The sequence below is a fragment of the Electrona antarctica genome (genome assembly GCF_951216825.1).
Source record: "Electrona antarctica genome assembly, chromosome: 12".
NCBI classification, from domain to species: Eukaryota; Metazoa; Chordata; class Actinopteri; order Myctophiformes; family Myctophidae; genus Electrona; species Electrona antarctica.
In genome coordinates this window covers 46,716,230-46,738,523 of record NC_136793.1, presented here as the reverse complement: position 1 = coordinate 46,738,523, position 22,294 = coordinate 46,716,230, and the positions used below count along the sequence as shown (strand labels likewise).

The following is a 22,294-nucleotide window of genomic DNA, read 5'->3' as shown; positions in this document are numbered from 1 at the left end:
AGTGCGTGAAAGATTTCACGTAAATTGCAATCTGTGTTCATGATTTGAGGCTTTTTGTTCAAAACGGGCCAATCCTGCAAACTTTGAAAGCCAATGTTAGCCAATTAGGATGGAAAATTAAATATGAGTAATTTCAAAAAATGTGTTTTCCTGGTGGCGCTTAGGGAGTGTGCAAAGTTTGGCATCGGCATCGACCGGGTTAACGGTGCCGTAGAATAGCTGGTAACGGACAGACAGACAGACACACGGACAAACGGCCGGACTGACATACGGAGTGCAAAACATACTCTCTCCCCATGCCTTCGGCCTGGTGGAGACAATAAGCAGTTCAGTCAGGACAATTGAAGAATGGATGGAATATATATTTATTGAATATAAAATGAGCAATGTATTCATTATGGTTTGGCGATGAATTGGATCTGCTTTTTAGGTACTGAGATCAGACAAGCGCATCATAGGACTACGAATCCTCCGTACCTAAAGAGCAGATCCAAAACGAGTTTCCTGACTGAACTTGCTCTGCGCATGTCTGTGACAGGCGCGATGCTCATTAAGACGCCCTGAGGGCGGGAAGCGACTGGTGGCACGCACACATCCGCCTGGGTGACGGCAGACTGCTGGGCGAGCGCTGGCACTTTGGCATTGGGGGGTCAGATCAACATATGAAATAAATTCTGTACTGGCCATATATGGAGTGTGTCTTGAATGTACAGGGTTTGATGAGGTCAGATCAACATATGGAATGTCAGAACAGGTCAGCTCCATATATGGAGATCTAAGGGAGGCAGCGGGGGCAGTGTCTTGAGTGCACAGGGTTTCATGAGGGCCCAGGTCGGGCCGGGCCTTCATTTTCTGGCCTGTTGAGAACTCCGGGCGCGGCTGCACTAATAACTGCACTACTAACTTTGGGGCAGGCCCGTCTAGAGGTTAAATGGACAGGTATCCGTCAAAAGGGAGACATCAAAGAGGAAGGATGGATGGGGAAGGATCAACATATGGAATGTCAGAAAAGGTCAGCTCCATATATGGAGATCTAAGGGTTTGAGGTTTGAGGTCAGATGTAGAGTTGCTGGCTAATATTGATGACATCAGGGATCTCCATATATGGACATTCTATATGGGCTTAATATTTATGACATCAGGGCATCCCTGATGATCACGTGATGTCACGAGGCATGGCCATACATGGAGGCGTGGGATAACGGACGGACGGACGGACTGACAGACGGGAAATGCACGGTTTTCATATAGTAAATGCGACCTGCAGTCGCAAATAATAAAGAAAGAATGAATGAACATACAGTATGTTATAAACATCTATTACAGAGTTATGGGGAGAGAGAGAAAGAAAGAGAGAGAGCGAAAGGACAACATGGTAGAGAGAGAAGCGAGAGACAGGTGGAGGGAAAGTGAGACGTCAGGAAAACAAGGGAGGGAAAAACAGAGGAGGGTAAACGTGGGAGGAAGGAAGACAAAGAAAATGGAAGACCACTGGGAGTGTTGGAGGAAAAGACGAGAGCAGAGAGATGCGTGTGCCTGTGCGCGCGCGCGTGTGTGAGATAGACACAGGAACAAGCAATTAAAAGCGCAGTGACACACTGCTCAGACAGCTTCAGGTTTGTTTGCGGTGGAGAGCCGTGATGGCGATAGCACTGTAGAGAACACGGGCGCCCTGGGTGTGTGTGTGTGTGTGTGTGTGTGTGTGTGTGTGTGTGAGAGAGAGAGAGGGGCGGGAGGGGGGGGGGGGGTCGGCCCACTGACCCAGAACCCTATCGTAAACACCCCAGGCCCTCTCAGCATCCCCCCTGCGGCTGACAACTCTACTGTCAAAGTCAAAGATTAATAATATTAATAATAATTGTAATAATAATAATGGTAATAATAATAATAATAATAATACTATAAAAATGATATCTTCCTCCTCAACTATCATCCTAAACTCCAAGTTTCTTACCGTCCCCATTTAGATCTCAAGCCGATTCTAATACTTCAAATATTTATTTAAAAAAAATACCAATACATTATAACAGCAGTAACCCCAAAATGGTTGAACGTCTTGAAAGGTAAAAATAAAATAGAGTTCCTGTCAATAATGGGTGAAAGGGCCTATATGACCTTTCATGAAATGTCACTTTTTCTTAGTTTTTACCCTTTTTTTGGTGTAACATTCGTGACCAATTCTGTTTAATGAGGAAACTAAGAAAGATCCCGGCTAACTGCATGAATTACTACTTCCGGTTTTGTGGCAAAGTCTTCACCATTTTTCGGTCTTTATTTTTCTAATACTTTATCTGTGTATATAGAAATACAGATGTCTAATCTGTTGTTAGACCAACACTGGTGTAACGGGCCCATTGTGAAGCAGTGCATTCATGTTGTTTAATGAAGGAGCTACAGTATCAAGTGCCTTCATTTAAAATTTCCTCAAAATTTCCTCCCCAGTGACCAGAACAAGTCATTTATCTTTAAAGTTGCAAAAAGCTCAGAAAATGCAGAGGAAGAAAAGAATATATATTAGTGTTTTTTTTTTTTTTTTAAGATAAAAACTACATTTGGAGGCTTAGCGTCGACAAGGTTTGTAAAACACCATGCTTGGCCAGGCTGCGTATGTTGATAATGTTATAACATATGTATATGTATGTATATACTGTACAATATGTTGTTGCTATGGAGTCATGCAGATGACTCCATAGAAACGAAACGACCATTTAAAATTATTATTTAAAACTATTCTGAGCGGTGCTGCGGGCCAGGGAACGAATGACACTATGAACAAGGGGCGAGAGAGAGAGAGAGAGAGAGAGAGAGAGAGAGAGAGAGAGAGAGAGAGAGAGAGAGAGAGAGAGAGAGAGAGAGAGGAGGAATGCACAGAGAGAGAAAGAGAAGACATTGCAGAGATTAGATAAAAGTAGTTCAATAGAAGAAGAAGCAGGAAAATGCACAGAGATTAGAATGTGCAGCTGGTGTCCTTCTGAATCACTGCTTATCTGCCCTTGTTTACGCTCCGCACAGCCCCCCCGACAGCCATTACAGTGCTGCGTGCATGTGTGTGTGTGTGTGTGTGTGTGCGTGATAGCATAGCGGGGGGTCTCCTACAAAGCTGTGTAGCGTGCCCTGTCATTCCTGAACCCTCCCGAACTTAACACACACACACACACACCCACACCCACGCAAACACGTGCATACACACACATTCTTGCCCTCACCGACCCCCTCTCTCCCAAGACCCTGACAGAGGAGGGACTGGATAGAGCAATCTTTGAGATGAACAACCCCCCCCCCACCCTTACACACACACACACACACACACACACACACACACACACACACACACACACACACACACACACACACACACACACACACACACACACACACACACACACACACACACACACACACACACACACACACACACACACACACACACACACGCCTAGAGGGACCTGCTAAAACCCTGGGTCACATCACACCTCTGCCTAGCTGTCACTAGTCCAACCCCCCCAGCCCCCCCCACACCCCACCCCACACCCCCCGCCCTGCCATACACCCCCACCGCATGTCGCCCACCCATTACTCCTCAGAGCTCTCTGCCACCCCTGGGTCAGACTGCACCCCCACACCACGCACACACACAGGGGGGACTAGTGTCATCCCAACCATCCTGCATCGGTACGTTTTTATGTGAGTGTGTACGCACGTACTGAGAAGCAAGTGCTAGAACCTGGTCCATCATGAGCAGAGCCTCATTCCTTCCCTGTAAACATGATGTATGCATGGTTTTCATAAAAAATGCATCCAAGTACACAGTAATTATAAGAAACCCCAAAATACTTGTGGATAAAAAAAAACAGGGGAAATAAATAAAGGCCAGTTCCTTGTGTGGACCGCCCCGTCTCATATCAGAACAGAACGACAAACCCGGGAGTCGATTCAACTTCCAAGCAGAATTTCAAGTGACGCGCCATCGCACGTTCTCACTTTCAACCTGGTGTCACTATTTTGGGGCAAGAAATGTCACAGAATGTCCAAAACATTTCCCCCCCAGAATTCAACCTTTTGACTGTTTTTTTTCTCCGATGACTATTGCTTCATCGTATGAATTGTATTCATCTGTATTGATATTTTATCCATTGCTAACTATGCACATTTAAGTAAACTGGATATTTGAGTGCCTTCCCGTTCTTTGACTTGTTTCCTGCTTTTTCTTATTTATTCCTTAGTCTCTTCCTTGAACTGCAAACGTTAGAAGCTTGTATGAAGAAGAACAAAAACAAGGTCACCCACTCTCATACAGCTGTAATCGTGTGACGTGATAAATGACACATTTGACTCATCGTCATGTCGGGTGGAAACCCCATATGTCCCAAACTGTTCATTTTTAGCATTCGAATTCAAGAGCATCAAAAGCAGCAGATCTACAACATCAAAACGCGTCGCTTCACCAAAGCATCCAGAGCTTGCAGATCCGCTACTTTTGAGGCTTGTTTTGTGTGACGCTGATGTAGTATGATCAAATACAGTTGGAGGCCATCGATATTGTCCTTTTCTTTTTGCTGAGGTTTGCGTGATCTGCGCAAAAGGACAGTTAAATGATAAGGGACAATATCGGTGGCACCCAACTGTAAGAGGTTTCTGCCCGACAGCGACTATATAATAACTTAATCTTCCTCCTCTCTCTCTCTCTCTCTCCCCAACCCTGCTGGCCTATAAAAGTCTTGTCTGGGTGGTGGTGCATGGGGAGCGCTGCAAGGAGTACAGAGAGCAGGAGTAGAGGGGAAAGACGCAAGAGTGGAGAAAGGGGTCGTCTCGGTTAAACCGGCGGTAGCGTCGTGTATTTTTAGATCCTCGCGCATCGGTTCCTAGACGACGCGCACGCGGTCCCTCTCGCTCTCAATGTCTCTCTCTCTCGCTCTCTCTCTCTCTCTCTCACTGTGTGTCCTCTGAGGCTGGGGTTGGCGAGGCAGGGCAGGGCAGTCTCTCTCTCTCTCTCTCTGTGTCTCTCTCTCTCCAACGGTTACATCAAGTGTCTCATTGTATCTCCTTTAATGCATTCAGTCTGTCTGGAGAGAGATGTCAGGTGGGCTGTGAAGCAGTGAGGCTGGCTGGGCTGGGGAGGGGGTTGGGGGGCAGAAGGGCGAGAGAGAGAGAGGGGTGCGTTTTTCAAAGGGCCCCCATCCTCTCCTCCTACCCCACCACCACCAGCAGCAGTGGAGGCAGGGAGGGCCGTGCACTGAATAGATTTGTCAAGGCAACCACACACACGCATGTGCAGATAAAGACACAGCCTACGGTACGCACGCGCCAACGTTGCAATGCATGTGTGTGTGTGTGTGTGTCATACACAAACACACACACATTCACGCGCATGCACGGCGAGCCAGCCAGCCAGCGTTGCGGGCAGCTTCGCGCGGGCCGGAGCGGCAATGGTATAAAAGCCTGCCGGCTGGGATTAGAGGAGGGCAGGGCACGTCACATCATATGGAGCTGTGCCTCTCTCTCTCTCTCTCTCTCTATCTCTCTCTCTCTCTCTCTCTCTCTCTCTCTGATGCACAGCATCACAGCTTCAAGCTGCCTGCCCATCAATGGAGCCATTCAGCTAACATACAAATACAGCCTGCCTGCCACCCCGGCTCAGTGCCTTGTGTGTGTGGGGGGGTGGGGGGGGGGGGGGAATTTTGCAGATGGGTTACGTGATGAAGGAATGACAATGACATGAAATAAAGCCCTTAACGGATGACTACTAAGTGAAAGAAACTATAATTGCGTTGATATTGTAGGAATACTTGTTGTATATAGATTATGTAGGATTGCATACCACACACACAGACGCACGTGCCCACCTGCACGTGTCCGCGCACACACACGCACGCACACACACACACCAAATATTCTTGTCCCCCAGTGCAGCTTAAGTGAATTCCATCATGATGATTAATCAGAGACATATGGCGGCGTGGGCGCGCTGCTTAGTGGGATGCTAACCGCTACGTTAATAGCAGGTTGTGTGAGATCACGAAAACAAAATGGCAGGCCGGTGTTTGCCTCCGCGCGCCGGTCCACCTGCGACCAAAAAGACCCTCACACTAAACACCCTGGAGTGAGAGTGTACACGACTACACGTAGTGCACAGTGTGTGAATTTATGTGCGCACGCGTGCGTGTGTGTGTGTGTGTGTGTGTGTGTCCAGCAGTATAGTAACTAAGTGCAAGCACTGTACTGTACTGAGGTACTTTTAATTTACTGGACTATTTCTAATATTATTTCTATATTCAGCTATTAGTGTAGATTTCCGTCCTACACAAACATTAAATTCCCGTTGACAATTGAATGGAGAATTTCCGTCATAGTGTCTATTTGACATCATGATGATAAGCGCTCATATGTAGACGAGCAAATCGGCTAACCAATCACATAAATGCAGTTGTTCATGAGATGATGTATGATGATGTATAATGATAAGAGAGCCCCTCACTTCACATGGGTGTGATTTTTTACTCCGCTATATCTCAGATACAAATATTGCACTTTTCTCCAATAATTAATAATTAAATAATTACTGCAATAATTTGAAAACTTTAGTTAATAGATTTTTGAGGGGCGCTAGCCCCTCCTATATACAGGTTTATTTGTTTTTAGTTCAATGTTTGTTTTAAAAACGCCATTGACAATGAAGGGAAATTTACATCATCTTGTCCCTAACACAAACATTAAATGCCATTAACAATAAAGATAATTTAATGTATGTTTTGTCACCGTTTGTTTTACATCACCATTACATCACCTAATCAACATGAGTTAGACTTTAATAAATTAGCGCCCCTCACTTCACACGGGTGTGATTTATTTTATTACATTTTACACACATTTTACACACTTGTGAAACGGAACATTCTGCTTTTAATTTCCGGTACTTTAAGTATTATTTTGATGCTGATACTTTTGCACTTTTACTCAAGCACATTTTGATTACCGGACTTTTACTTGTACATTTCTTGCCACCATTTACTCCAGGCGCTCTTTCCCCGTTGCCAACAGAATGCACCAAAAAGGCAGCGAAGAAGACCCCCTTACTCTGCTTCGTGAACCGGAAGTATAGTAATGGTCCATTTTCGACCTAAGCCTTCTCCAAACATCGTCCCTCGCCTCATAAACCCTCGGCTGAGCCTCAATTCAGAGAATAACGCTGCGAACGATCGCCACCATTACCCCGAATTGACACTCATTAGCCTGCGGACCCCCCATTTCAAAATATATGCCAAGGACCCCCCCATAAGAGAAGATATTCACGGCTCTAGCAGTGATTTTCAACCATTTTCATTTCAAGGACCCCCAGTTTGACCTGAATTAGACTACGGTACCACATTTCTATCTCTGGGACCCCAATGTATATTGTAAAATCAAAGTTAATTTAACTCTGAGAGTGGACTAAATGGACTTGCATGCAAGTGCTGGTTATTTAACCCATTTTTGGGCGGGAACCCCTTTTGGTGTTTTAAACATTGTTATAATTTAGCTATTGAAAAATAGCAGATCTACAAGCTCATAGCGCGCCACCGAGTGGCGCGCTACGAGCTTGTAGGTCTGCTATTTTTGAAAAATCGAAGAACGACTGACATAGAAACATAGCTTTTTCAGAAAACTGTCAGGATGTAGAAGACATTTTTAGAATCTGATCTCAGGTCAAAATTGGTTAAATATAAGTTTATGGCGCAAAATGTGCTAATGGGTTGCATTTTCATAGTGCTTACTCAAAGCGCTTTCATTCATACATTGGGAGGTGAATCGGCGAACAGTCGACGCCAGCGTCCTCACTTCCCACACCGATGGTGGGCGAGCTTGCCCAGGGACACTTCCGACAGGTATAGACAGGAGGAGCCGGGGATTCGAACCGCCGGCCCACGGATCATTGGATGACCCTGCTCTATACCTCCTGAGCCACAGCCACCCCATTGGAGTATTGACTTACTTACAGTTGGAGGCCATCGATATTGTCCTTTTCTTTTTGCTGAGGTTTGCGTGATCTGCGCAAAAGGACAGTTAACCCATTTTGGGCGGGAACCCCTTTTGGTGTTTTAAACATTATGTTATAATTTAGCTATTGAAAAATAGCAGATCTACAAGCTCATAGCGCGCCACCGAGTGGCGCGCTACGAGCTTGTAGGTCTGCTATTTTTGAAAAATCGTGAAAATATTTATTTCAGAAAACTGGAGGATTTAGAAGGATTTTTTTAAATGTTGAGGTCAGGCCTAAATGGGTCAAATGATAAGGGTCAATATCGGTGGCACCCAACTGTACTTAGGTAAAAAATAAAATGTGAGTACTTTACCCACCACTGGTGTGCACTGTGCAGCCACCTGCTCCCTCCCGCCTGCCCACAGGTCAGAGTGAAGCCCTGCTTCCACGCGGTAGCAGCACAAACAGCACACAATAACCCAGTGAGACCTGAGACCAGATTCTGCAATGTCTAAATCATGTGCTCAGTGGCCTTGTGGTTAGAGTGTCCGCCCTGTGACTGGGAGGTCGGGGTTCAATCCCCGGCCGGGTCATACCAAAGACTCTAAAAAAATGGGACACTCAGCATCAAGGGTTGGATTGGGGGTAAGTCCCTGCGACATACTAGCGTCATGTCCAGGGGGTGTACTTGTACATCAAGCTGCCTCACGCTACAGAAACAGGAGATAGGCTCCTGCCCTATGGGCCTCATGGCTCGGCAAGGCTACTTACTATTTACTAAATCATGACAGTTTTCTGAAGAAAAAAAACAAACTTATTTTTGTCAGTGGTTCTCAAACTATTCCATGTCAAGGACCCCAAAAATCATATGTAATTGGCCGCCGACCCCCATCTGGAAATATGTTGTTCCAGGGACCCCACAGAAGCAAAGATATGAGTTTAGCTTAAAAAAAAACGTTTGCTGTGAAAGAATATATAGTCAAATATTTACACACGTTGCCATGATTCTTCAAGAGCTGAAGTTTAAAATAATGGTTAACGTGGTTAAAATAATGGTTAGCGTGGTTAAAAAGTGAAGGTGACAGACGCGTTCCGGGTCTCAATGGGATAAACACAGAGCCACACCGTGAAGGGCACGGTCCACGCCAAGCAAGAGCAAGAACACGGCGCGGCGGCGCAGCGCACTCACCTGGAATGGCAGCGCGACCTTAATGGAGCCTTCATATGGGCCAAATAGGCCCTCTCACAGTGGGTTACCCCCCCTCCCCCCCTCCCTCCACCGACCATAAGTGCTACAGGATTACACACATAAAGAGCCCTGGAGGAATAGGAAACAACATGGACCCTGTAGTATAGCCTCAGACACGTCGTGATAATGGCCCCGCATTGATCTAAAGGTATATACAGTGAAATAGCAGTGTCACACACACGCACACGCACACGCACACACACACACACACACACACACACACACACACACACACACACACACACACACACACACACACACACACACACACACAGTAACAGACCTCCATTCCATGGGTGTGTGATAGATTGGAGGTGTAATGTAGAACATCCCCCAAAACACTTAATTACCAATTATTGCGTGTGTGTGTGTGCGTGTGTGCGTGTGTGTGGGGGTGTGTGTGTGTGTGTGTGGGGGGGGGGAATACATATACAGTATACAATGTGCCATCTGCTTTGACGGGTGGTGAAATGAAAGCCAGCAAGAAAAAAAACAAAAAAAAACAATGCAGATTTAATTAGAACCGGACAATACGGGATTCATGTACTTACTGCAGGATGTACTGTACAGTACATTAATTCACACGCAGACATGAACCTCTGCTTTACACATAGATGGTAAAGGTGCTGCAATGGGTGTTTTGTTTCTTTTTAAACTACGTGAGTTAGTGTTATAGTGCTGGTCTTTAACTCCTGGGAGTGTAAAATGAAACCCAATGGACCCAGAAGGGTCCATTGGGTTTCATGTCATGCTCTCAAGAGCTAAATTGTTGTGAAACATCTGCATTTATTACTTAATTTACAAGGACCACCAGTTTGACCTGAATTAGACTACGGTGCCACATTTCTATCTCTGGGACCCCAATGTATATTGTAAAATCAAAGTTAATTTAACTCTGAGAGTGTACAAATGGAACCAAATGGACTTGCTGGTTTTTTAAATATACGTTTATGGCTCAAAATGTGCTAATGGATTGCATTTTCATAGTGCTCACTGCTTACTCAAAGCGCTTTCATTCATACATTGGGAGGTGAATCGGCGAACAGTCGATTGTGGACAAAACATTATCCTAACGATAACAATATATCCTGTAGTTTTGGGGTCCGAGAGGCTCAATTAATGTCATCTACTGGTGGTCCAAATGCTGAATAATGGGCTGGTTGAAAACCACTGCTGTAGAGTGATTTCCCATCACACTGTCTCACTCTACAGTAGACCTGTCTCACTCTACAGTAGACATGTCTCACTCTACAGTAGACCTGTCTCACTCTACAGTACAGACCTGTCTCACTCTACAGTAGACATGTCTCACTCTACAGTAGACCTGTCTCACTCTACAGTAGACATGTCTCACTCTACAGTAGACCTGTCTCACTCTACAGTACAGACCTGTCTCACTCTACAGTAGACATGTCTCACTCTACGGTATACCTGTCTCACTCTACAGTAGACCTGTCTCACTCTACAGTAGACCTGTCTCACTCTACAGTACAGACCTGTCTCACTCTACAGTAGACCTGTCTCACTCTACAGTACAGACCTGTCTCACTCTACAGTAGACCTGTCTCACTCTACAGTAGACCTGTCTCACACTACAGTAGACCTGTCTCACTCTACAGTAGACCTGTCTCACTCTACAGTACAGACCTGTCTCACTCTACAGTACAGACCTGTCTCACTCTACAGTAGACCTGTCTCACTCTACAGTAGACCTGTCTCACTCTACAGTAGACCTGTCTCACTCTACAGTAGACCTGTCTCACTCTACAGTACAGACCTGTCTCACTCTACAGTAGACCTGTCTCACTCTACAGTACAGACATGTCTCACTCTACAGTATACCTGTCTCACTCTACAGTCCAGACCTGTCTCACTCTACAGTCCATACCTGTCTCACTCTACAGTCCATACCTGTCTCACTCTACAGTAGACCTGTCTCACTCTACAGTAGACCTGTCTCACTCTACAGTAGACCTGTCTCACTCTACAGTAGACCTGTCTCACTCTACAGTACAGACCTGTCTCACTCTACAGTAGACCTGTCTCACACTACAGTAGACCTGTCTCACTCTACAGTAGACCTGTCTCACTCTACAGTAGACCTGTCTCACTCTACAGTAGACCTGTCTCACTCTAGTTATGCACTTCCCTTCTGTTGCTGTATAATCTCCATGGATTAGGATGCTTTATTCATGACCACAGTGGACCGTGTGTTCTGTGTGTGTGTGTGCGCGCGCGTGTGTTTACGAGCATGTGCGCCTGCCTGCATGTCAATCCGCGCACGTATGCAGGTGCCACGTGCATGCGGGCGTGTACATGTCATGTGTAAGTGTACAGTTTTGTGTGTGCGCGCACGCATGTCGTTGTGTGTGCATGTCTGAGAGTGTGAGAGCGTGTGCACGCACGTGTGTGTGTGTGTGTGTGTGTGTGTGTGTGTGTGTGTGTGTAGAGCGCAGGCCACTAGAGTGTGACAGCAGACCAGCTCTATGACAGCAGACACCTTGGAGACTCTGACAGGCTGCCAGCTGTATACAATCATCCTCTCTCTCTCCCTCTCTCTCTCCCTCTCTCCTCCCCATGCTACTCATCTCTCCTCCTCATACATCTCTTCATCTCCTCTCCTCCATCTGTATTCTGTCCGTTCCTTCACACTCCTCTAGCCGTCTTTCTGTTTTTCTTTCCCTGAGCACCGTCAGGCTGCTCTTGCCGCGCCGCGCCACTCCACTCCACGGGATTTAAATAATTGAACGTTTTCGATATTTTACTTCCCCGTCTCCTCCTCCTCCTCTTCCTCCTGCCTGGACCAGTCAACCAGTCCCTCTGTCTGTCTCTCTCTCTCTCTCTGTCTCTCTCTCTCTCTCTGTCTCTCTCCCTATGCCTCCAGTCTCTCTCTCTCTCTCATTTGCACCCTCACAGTCTCTCACTCGGTCTCTCTCTCCAGCTCTCTCATTTGTACTCGCTATCCGTCTCGCATTTGCATTGTCTCTCTCTCTCTCTCTGTCCCCCTCCATCTATCTCCAATCCTTCTCTACCTCTCTCTCCCCTGTCTCTATCACCATTTCTCCCCCTCATTCTCTCTCTCCATCACTCCCCCTCTCTCTACCTCTCTCTCTCTCTCTCTCTCTCTCAGCTCAGAATCACTTGGCCCAGTCGTCTCCATCTCTTCCACTCACTCACTCTCTCCCTCACGCACTCTCACACCCTCTTTCCATCTCTCTACCTCTCTCTCTCTCCCCATTAGCTCAGTATCACCTGGCCCAGGTCTCTCTCTCTCCCTCTCCCCCCCCTCTCTCTCCCCCCCCTCCCCCTCTCTCTCTCTCCCCCCCCCCCCCCCCCTCTCTCTCCCCCCCTTCTCTCTCTCTCCCCCGTAGAGCTGTAAATCTCATCTCCTCTCTTTCTGCTCTCCTCCTCCCGCCGTACCGCCACGACCCCCCCATGACCCCTACGGGGAGGGAATTATCTGCGTCGGCCCTGAGAATCAGAGCGCATCGCCACCGGTGTCCTGGTGGTGGGGTCCGTGTGTGTGTGTGTGTGTGTGTGTGTGTGTGTGCCCGTGTACGGCCCTACTTACAGTGTACTGTATATAGGCCTGTATATAGCAGCATTCAGCTCCCCTTCTGTGCTGTGACACACAACCATCTGGACTGTGCGCGCTATATGTTTGTGTGCATGTACAAGTGTGTCTGTGCGCACGCGTGCGCGTGTGTGTGCGTGTGTGTGTGCATGTGCGTGCAGGTGATGTGAAAATCCCCGTGGAGTACTTGGCATCACAACTATTCCAGTTTAATGAAAACAAAACACTGAACTATTCCCAAAGTTAGTGCTTCATTAACACAGGTTGATGCCTTCATTCCACGTGAGAAACCGCCCTGCTTCTGACTAAAAGTTGAGCTTCATTGCTGCTTAATATTCACATTATGATGATCTACTCGAAACGGAAATAAAAGTTTGAAAACAAATATTATTTCCGGGCTAATTAATGGCTCCCGGTGGGAGTATGTGTCTTACAGTGAGTGGTTTACAGTGTAGCCCAGTGGTTCCCAAAGTGGGGTCCGGGGACCCCCAGGGGTCCTTGAGGGAGTTCCAGGGGGTCCCCAGCTAAATGAGTTTGGAACCAAATGGACCCTTATGGGTCTGTAACTCTGAGAGTGTAAAAATGGAACCTGACGGGTTCATTTGGTTCCATTTTGTACACTCTCAGAGTTAAATTAACATTGATTTCACAATATAAATTGGGGTCCCAGAGATAGAAATGCCATTAACACGCAGCCCGCCAGAACCGTAGTAACCGTAGGCTTAAATTAATCGTCTAGCCTATCGTTTTCCAGGGTTTATATTCTTTAATCCATTGTTTTGATCCGATCGTATCGTTAGCTGCCGCTCGTTAGCATAACAGTCAAAGTGGGGCAGTGGCTGCAGCCATTTTGAAGATGCGCGCGCATCCGCTTGCAATCTCTGGGCTGCTTTCAAAGCCCTGTATCTCCAAATCGGCGCAATGAATGTCGTTTCTAGTGAAAACAAGGTTTTTCCACCTGCCGACAGCAGGCGCTGTGATACTCGCGGTCGGGTTTTTCCACCACCGACCGAGAGAACAACAACCGGTCAACATGCGGTTATGGATATTTGGCTCTTCAAAGTAAGTGTTACGCGCGATAAAACCTTGGCAATGCATGTCAAACTGGGGGGTCCTTGACATTAAAAAGGTTGAGAATCACTGCTAGAGCGGTAAAATCTTCTCTTCCCTGGCATGTATTTTCAAATGGGGGTCTGCGGGCTAATATATGTCAATTTGGGGGTCCTTGACATGAAAAAGTTGGGGAACCACTGCAGCCTATGTGTTGTGTGTGTGTGGCATTAGTTGCAAAGATATACGGTCATTTCACCGTTCGCAAAAAAGACGAGACATAAAGACAAGTCAGTGGGTTGACCACTTGAGACCTAGCGTCCCCATTTTGGTGTAAAAAGCCAATAATAAGAGCCGATCTGCTATTTTTGATATTTGGTATAGAGGGCAAACAAGTAGGCAACTCATGTCCAGTTTGTGGACAGAGACATCTCTTCAGGACACATTACTGTATGGGTCATTTCTGAATTATTGTTCTGGACAATCATCATCATCATCATCATCATCATCATCATCATCGTCGCAAATAGAAATCACTTAACAGTCCAATCAGGCTGTGTCCTGTAAACCCTCTGCTGAATCAAGAAATAAAACACCAGAAGAAGGAGATCAGAACAACCTTGAATCCCCACTACACACACACACACACACACACACACACACACACAGTCACACACGTGCACATAAACACATACACCACACACACACTAAAACTCGGACACACAAGCTCACATGTACGCACACGTGCAGGCACGGACGTGCACGCACGCATGCGCACACACACACACACACACACACACATTAAAACAGACAATAGTAGCAACACACAATAATAGATATACAACTGGCACACGTGCACAAATGCGCACGTACAAGTGTGCATAAGGGCTCATGAACACACACACACACACGAAAAGACAGGCGCGTGAGTTAAACACGCACTCATGCATATACGAGTCGTGCACGCACCAGGGATGGGGGAGATGACAGAAATAGCAAAAACAAAAGGCAAGGGATATAAAATAGGGACACAATATAAATAGTGGATGGCGCGTGCATGCGCGCGCGCTCGTGCGTGCGCGTGTGTGTGTGCGTGCGTGTGTGTGTGTGACATTTGCATCCTGGTTCCCAGTAGCAGCGGTCATCAGTATGTGCATACTGAGTGAGTCCAGGTGCTGCTGACGGTACAGAGGTCACACAAGAAAGGGCAAGCGCCAAAATGAAGCCAACGCAAATGCACACGCACACATGCGCACGCACACACGCGCACACATGCACGCACACACACACACACACACACAGACACAGTGTCTCAGGTAGATTGTTCATTGACATCCGCCCAGGAGGGAGCGGGGGGTGGGTGGGCTACATTGAGGCAAAACATTGAGGCAAAAATGAGAGCATGCAAACCATGGTTGTGTGACTTCTAAGGCTGGCTGAGGACCACTGTGTAGGTCAGTGGGGTTGTGTGTGTGTGTGTGTGCATGCGTGTGTGTGTGTGCGTGTGTGTGCGTGTGTTGTTATAGGAGGGTGTGATACAGACCTCTGCACACAGCTAGTCACGTTTACATGAACCAGTGAAAGTTCACGATAGGTCCCTGCATGCATTGGCTTTGCTTGGTTGTGTGTGTGTGTGTGTGTGTGTGTGTGTGTGCGTTAATGTCACCTGCTGCATCCAGTCCTGAACACCTTTGCTGGCCTCCTGAAGCCAGATGTTGTGAACCGAGTCTGTGAGGGCCACGGCGAACACCCTGCTCTTCACCTCCGCCTCCCTCTGCTTCATCTGCAGCACACACACACACACACACACACACACACACACACACACACACACACACACACACACACACACACACACACACACACACACACACACACACACACACACACACACACACGTTAATGACCACGACTCGACACTGTTGGACGTTCAGACAACAACAGCTCAGTGACACATACAGAGGCCTTGAAGTGTAAAACACCACAGATTCAGCCCACGTGGAAAGAAAGACAGTAGCCTTTGGGACTCATGGTTTTCATTTTACGGTAAGGTTTAGTATAAAGGTTTAGTTTCTATCCAACCAGGGGTTAAGGTTAACCACATGGACCCTAGCATTCCTGTTCTGAGCATGTCGCAATAGGCTGACACACGGCGAAAATAGGCCAACATTTGGTACAAAGAACCGGCAAAGAGTTTTCTGTGTAGAGGGAGAAAAAAAGGACGGGGCCACAATTTGGGGGACCCCGGTCGACAAGTATAAACATTTTAAACGGTTAACTGAGAACAGGTTCCCAGACTTGATTATTGGGTCAACGAGCAAATAGTTGAATAATAATAAGGACACGAGTCAACTGCACTGCCTTGCCCAGCCGGCAAGAACACCCGACCGGCTCGACGTCCAGTCGACGCCGTTTGCTCGCCATCCACCCATCCTTATCCTCGCTCTCCTCCAGTGTCCCATCTGAATAAATCCCTACGAAATGCCACGACCGTACATAATGCCAGCCTATGTGTCACGGAGACCGTCGTACTCCACTGGACAGCCCAGTTAAAGATTCAGGGCTGGCTGCGCAGCAGAGCGCTAGCCTGCCGGGGCTGTGCGCTGTGTCCTTGCCACGTCCGCGCAGAAACGTCCTTCGCTGTGCGCGGGCGGGCCCCTGCTCACTATTCTAAATACACTCTTTCCCTTCGCATGTCACCGAGGACCTGCCGTCCGCGCGCCTGTCCGCCTATATTCCCCTCTGAATGTCAACGCCGAGGAAAATGTCACACAAAGGACTTGTTACCACGCTACAATGAGACTACCCCGCCCGCCTTGCCCCCCCCTTCCCAGCTCCAATCCCACTCCCACCCCAAGGACCGGCGCACCGCGGGCCTCAGGAGCTGGCTGCCTCACTCTGCTCCCCTTTAAGATAAAACATGGGAAGAATAGAGTACAGGACTTGCAACAATAAGCTAGCAGTCACTTACAGTAGACGCTGTGTCTAAGGGAGATAGGTCAGACATGGGGACATCAGTACATGGGGACAGTGCTACATACATCAGTACATGGGGACATCAGTACATGGGGACAGTGCTACATACATCAGTACGGGGACAGCAGTACATGGGGACATCAGTACATGGGGACAGTGCTACATACATCAGTACGGGGACAGCAGTACATGGGGACATCAGTACATGGGGACAGTGCTACATACATCAGTACGGGGACAGCAGTACATGGGGACATCAGTACATGGGGACAGCAGTACATGGGGACATCAGTACATGGGGACAGCAGTACATGGGGACAGCAGTACATGGGGACAGCAGTACATGGGGACATCAGTACATGGGGACAGCAGTACATGGGGACAGCAGTACATGGGGACATCAGTACATGGGGACAGCAGTACATGGGGACAGCAGTACATGGGGACAGCAGTACATGGGGACAGCAGTACATGGGGACAGCAGTACATGGGGACAGCAGTACATGGGGACAGCAGTACATGGGGACATCAGTACATGGGGACAGCAGTACATGGGGACAGCAGTACATGGGGACATCAGTACATGGGGACGGCAGTACATGGGGACATCAGTACATGGGGACGGCAGTACATGGGGACATCAGTACATGGGGACGGCAGTACATGGGGACATCAGTACATGGGGACGGCAGTACATGGGGACAGTGCTACATACATCAGTACATGGGGACATCAGTACATGGGGACGGCAGTACATGGGGACAGTGCTACATACATCAGTACATGGGGACAGTGCTACATACATCAGTACATGGGGACAGTGCTACATACATCAGTACATGGGGACATCAGTACATGGGGACATCAGTACATGGGGACATCAGTACATGGGGACAGTGCTACATACATCAGTACATGGGGACATCAGTACATGGGGACGGCAGTACATGGGGACAGTGCTACATACATCAGTACATGGGGACATCAGTACATGGGGACAGTGCTACATACATCAGTACATGGGGACAGTGCTACATACATCAGTACATGGGGACAGTGCTACATACATCAGTACATGGGGACATCAGTACATGGGGACAGTGCTACATACATCAGTACATGGGGACATCAGTACATGGGGACGGCAGTACATGGGGACAGTGCTACATACATCAGTACATGGGGACATCAGTACATGGGGACAGTGCTACATACATCAGTACATGGGGACATCAGTACATGGGGACAGTGCTACATACATCAGTACATGGGGACATCAGTACATGGGGACATCAGTACATGGGGACATCAGTACATGGGGACAGTGCTACATACATCAGTACATGGGGACATCAGTACATGGGGACAGTGCTACATACATCAGTACATGGCGACATCAGTACATGGGGACAGTGCTACATACATCAGTACATGGCGACATCAGTACATGGGGACAGTGCTACATACATCAGTACATGGGGACATCAGTACATGGGGACAGTGCTACATACATCAGTACATGGCGACATCAGTACATGGGGACAGTGCTACATACATCAGTACATGGCGACATCAGTACATGGGGACAGTGCTACATACATCAGTACATGGGGACATCAGTACATGGGGACAGTGCTATAATACAATTATTTGAAAAATTTAGTTGCTAGTTACTTTGTAGATATTTATTATTACATAACATACAGGTAAATGTTGGCCATTTGAAAAGAGCCGATCTACAAGCTCAGAATGTGTCCCGATGCATTGTGAGCTTGTAGTCAGTAAGTCAGTCAGTCAGTCAGTGAGGCTTATTGTCGGTATCAGCCAGGGTGCGGGAGTCTATCCCCGTTTCAATGCGCTAGACCTCTGGGAGATGGAATGCTGAGGTGGAGCGCAACACCTACCATCAGCTCCCAGTATTTACCGGACAACATCAAGCCGTGCTGCTCATACGCTGAGTTGGCGGTGCCCGGGATCGAACCCATGACCTTGCGGTCGAAAAGGAGAGAGTGCTCTACCGACTGAGCTACCCGGACACAAATCTGCTATCTAACCACTTCAGCACTAAATACATTTCTGCCATTTGAAAATTGTCGATCTGCAAGCTCACAATGCGTCGTCATGCGACGCATTGTGAGCTTGCAGATCTGCGGTTTTCTAAGGATCTTTATACATTTGAAAACTTGTGAAACTGGACATTCTACAAAATGCTCATTTTGTAGAATGTCCAGTTTCACAAGTTTTCAAACTTTTGTTACTTTTGGCACTTCAAGTACATTTTTGATACCAACAATTTTGTACTCTCACTCAAGTACGTTTTGAATTCCAGACTTTTACTCGTAACAAAGTATTTCGACACTGCAGGCATTGATACTTTAACTAAAACATTTGAGTATTTTCCCCACCACTGGCAGTGTATAGTGAACGCTGGAGGCCAACTGCGCAGTCAGCCGGGCCCGGCTGCACATCAACGTGCACATCAACGTGCACAGCGGGCATTTGAATACATCCTCCACGGCCCAGCCAAATTAAAGTGGGAGTGCATAGAGATAAATGGAATCTATTACGGCACTGAGGACTCATATATCATCCTGCTGATAAGATTCCCTCGTCCTGTAGCACACAGTGTGTGCACGCACGCACGCACAAACGTACGCACGAACGCACGCACGCACGCACGCGCGCACGCACGCACGCACGCACTTCACGTTGAAGAGGAAAAGCATTGTATAGATACAAAAGTTAAAAAACTGAACACACACACACACGTGCGCGTGCGCGCGTGCACACTTCGTCCTCTCTCCTCTCCCCAAGCCATCCAACGCTCTGTTGAAAAGCTGTCCTCTGGCAGAACGGGGGGGTGGGGGGGGGGGGGCCCGCGGGAGCAGCCGGAGTCAACCTTTTAAAAGCTGGAGGTGTCAGTCAAGGTCCTGCTTTCTGGCGCTAGCCAAAAACAGGGCCCCGTCCCCGAGTACAGAGGGCCGGGCGCAGAGGGGCCAGGAAACCAGAGACCATCAGACCGAGCCGGCCATGGAAAACGCTAAGCACATGACTTTAAAAATGCGGTAAAACCCCCCCCCCAAAAAACAAACGCGCAGCCTTCGACGGTGAACCCGGTCATTTCCAGGGAGGAAAAGTGGACATTTGACCCTTGTATTTTTCTCCTGCAATACATACCCCTGGTGAATATATATAACGTATAAAATACAGAATACACATAGGCTGTGAGGAAAACTTAAAAACCCAAGTAACTTTTTTATGACTAGGGGTCACTGAAATATCGCTGGGATATTAAACCCGCAAGGACATTTCACGAACATCTGCAACTGATACGCGCTGAACCGTATATACCTCTGCCGGCAACCCCTCACAATGCCTCAGAAGTCGTCAAGTTCTCAACGAAAACACTCCAGAATCCTCCCTCGGAAACAAATCCTACCGCAGCGTGGCAATGAGCCGTCAATAAATTGCGCGGGGGGGGGGCAAACAGTTCAAGGCGTCTCGCCCTTCAAAAAAAGAAGGAAGACAGACTGACGGACGGACGGACGGACGGACGGAAAGTCAGCACGCTGAGGATATCTGAAAGTCTTTTTCTTCCCCCTCCTTTCCGTTGATGTCTTAGTTGAACTCGAGAACTCAAACCTCAACTCCATCTCCCATCGCTGGTGAAATCAATCACGCTTTCCCTGACAGCCCCTCTCGCTGCAGCCAGACGGGCCTAACCGCCGCGTACACAGCAGTGGTGACTTAACACATGTGGCTGAGGAGAGGTTTTTCGGCTGCGGTTGGTGGGGATTCAGGGTAACACGTTGACAAATAAGGCCAAGCCGCCCACACCCCCCTCCGAGTCAGACGAGAGAGAGAGTTGAGTTGAGTTGGTGTTATGTGTGTGTGTGTGTGTGGGGGGGGGGGGGGGGGGGGGGGGGGGAGGGATGCAACCGCAATGAGCCTGCTGTCACCTCTTGGGTTTCCCGTGTCTTTCACACAGGCCACACTGTGACAGTAGTTAGCAGCAAACATGCTCCATGTCTGCACACAAAGACCAAACAAACCCCGGCTCCAGGCTAAGAAGCAAAGCTAGCTGTCGTCTTGGCTCTAGTATGCACGTCGTCCAGCCCTCTGCTTACTGACACCATGCTAGCAGTACATCATCCGTCTCAGTGGGTGGGTGCACTGGCCCTGGGTTTTTTTTTATGTTTTCCTCCCTTCCCCGGCTTCACGATGTTAGCTTTAGCTAGTTTTATCCTGCATCTCAAATGCTCTAATCCTCAGTGTGGAACCACAGACTGTTGGAGTTTTTTTTTTTTTAACAAGGAAGCGGGCCAGCTGTTGTAATCTGTCTTGTAACCGGACAGGGAGGAGAAACATGTGGAAGTACTTGTTGCGCTAAACCAACACACAGATGTTGAGACATTCGCTGTCTCTCCGCTGGCCTTTCCTTTAACACCGCGGCATCTGGACGCACAGGACACATGAAAACGCAGCGGTACAGCCGGGAAGGGATGCACGAGTGTGTGTGTGTGTGTGTGTGTGTGCACGGTGTGTGTGTGTGTGTGTGTGTGTTGGGGGTAGAGGTTTGGTCAGTGGTGGGATGGTGTGAAGGTGGGAAACATGGAGGTAGTGGGACAGAATGTAGCGTAAGAGAGAGGGCAACCGCATGCAGGGAAATGGATGCCAACGAGGGTTCGACAGGAACGAGGAGGAAAAGAATGCAGGAGGAGGCCGACAGGCAAGATGGTGACTGGAATATACCACACAGACGAGGGCTTTAGACATGGCTGACTTAAAACATGTATATAGAGCGGACAAAAGGAGAAGAGAAGAGAAGAGATTAAACCACTTTTGAATGAATCACAAACTATAAATACTGCAGCATTCACACACACACTCTTCAAATTTGTAGAACTACCGCATGCCTATGAAACACACCCGTGACATTTATTTCACCCAAAGGTTGTTAACACAAAACTCATCTTTGGGGGTGGGGTGGGGGGGGAGGCAATGCCAAGTTTCTTCTTTTTTGGCTGCGTGACAGACAAGCGAACAACAGCACATTTCACTTCAGTCAGATGTGAAACCCCAAACAGCAGCGCTAGGTATATAGGTGGGTATGGTACCGCAGCTAAAGCTCAACTAAATTAGAAATGCAGTGTTGCCTTGGCTGTCGGCGGCATGGTGCAAGCTGTTCCCTGCGTGACATCACATTTCATCACCAAAAAGGGAAAAAGAAAAGAGAGAAAGCAAGCTGGTGAAACAAGGGGAGGCGAGGGGTTTATTACACATCTACAGCAGTTACAGTAGCATCTACTGTACATGTGTGACAGCTGAATGCAACCTGAGACCAGACAAATATTGTTTACCATAATACCTTAATACACCCCCATGATAAGAAAATAAAAGAACATTTCCCTAAGATCTCCATTTCCGACATGGCATTCTCATCATGGGGTCCTCGTGTGTGTTCTAGGGGCTGGCTAAATGATAGTTA

General features: G+C 47.8%; 1 protein-coding gene across 1 annotated transcript in view; it reads right to left on the bottom strand.

The window, feature by feature from the left end:
- The window catches only part of arb2a (ARB2 cotranscriptional regulator A), a gene marked incomplete at its 3' end in the record, with an annotated part of 273,502 nt that overhangs the window by 109,392 nt on the left and 141,816 nt on the right, over positions 1 to 22,294 (bottom strand). The window contains exon 8 of the mRNA XM_079517005.1: positions 15,497 to 15,613. Coding sequence (XP_079373131.1) covers positions 15,497 to 15,613 — 117 coding nt within the window. The remainder of the gene's footprint in view (positions 1 to 15,496; positions 15,614 to 22,294) is intronic.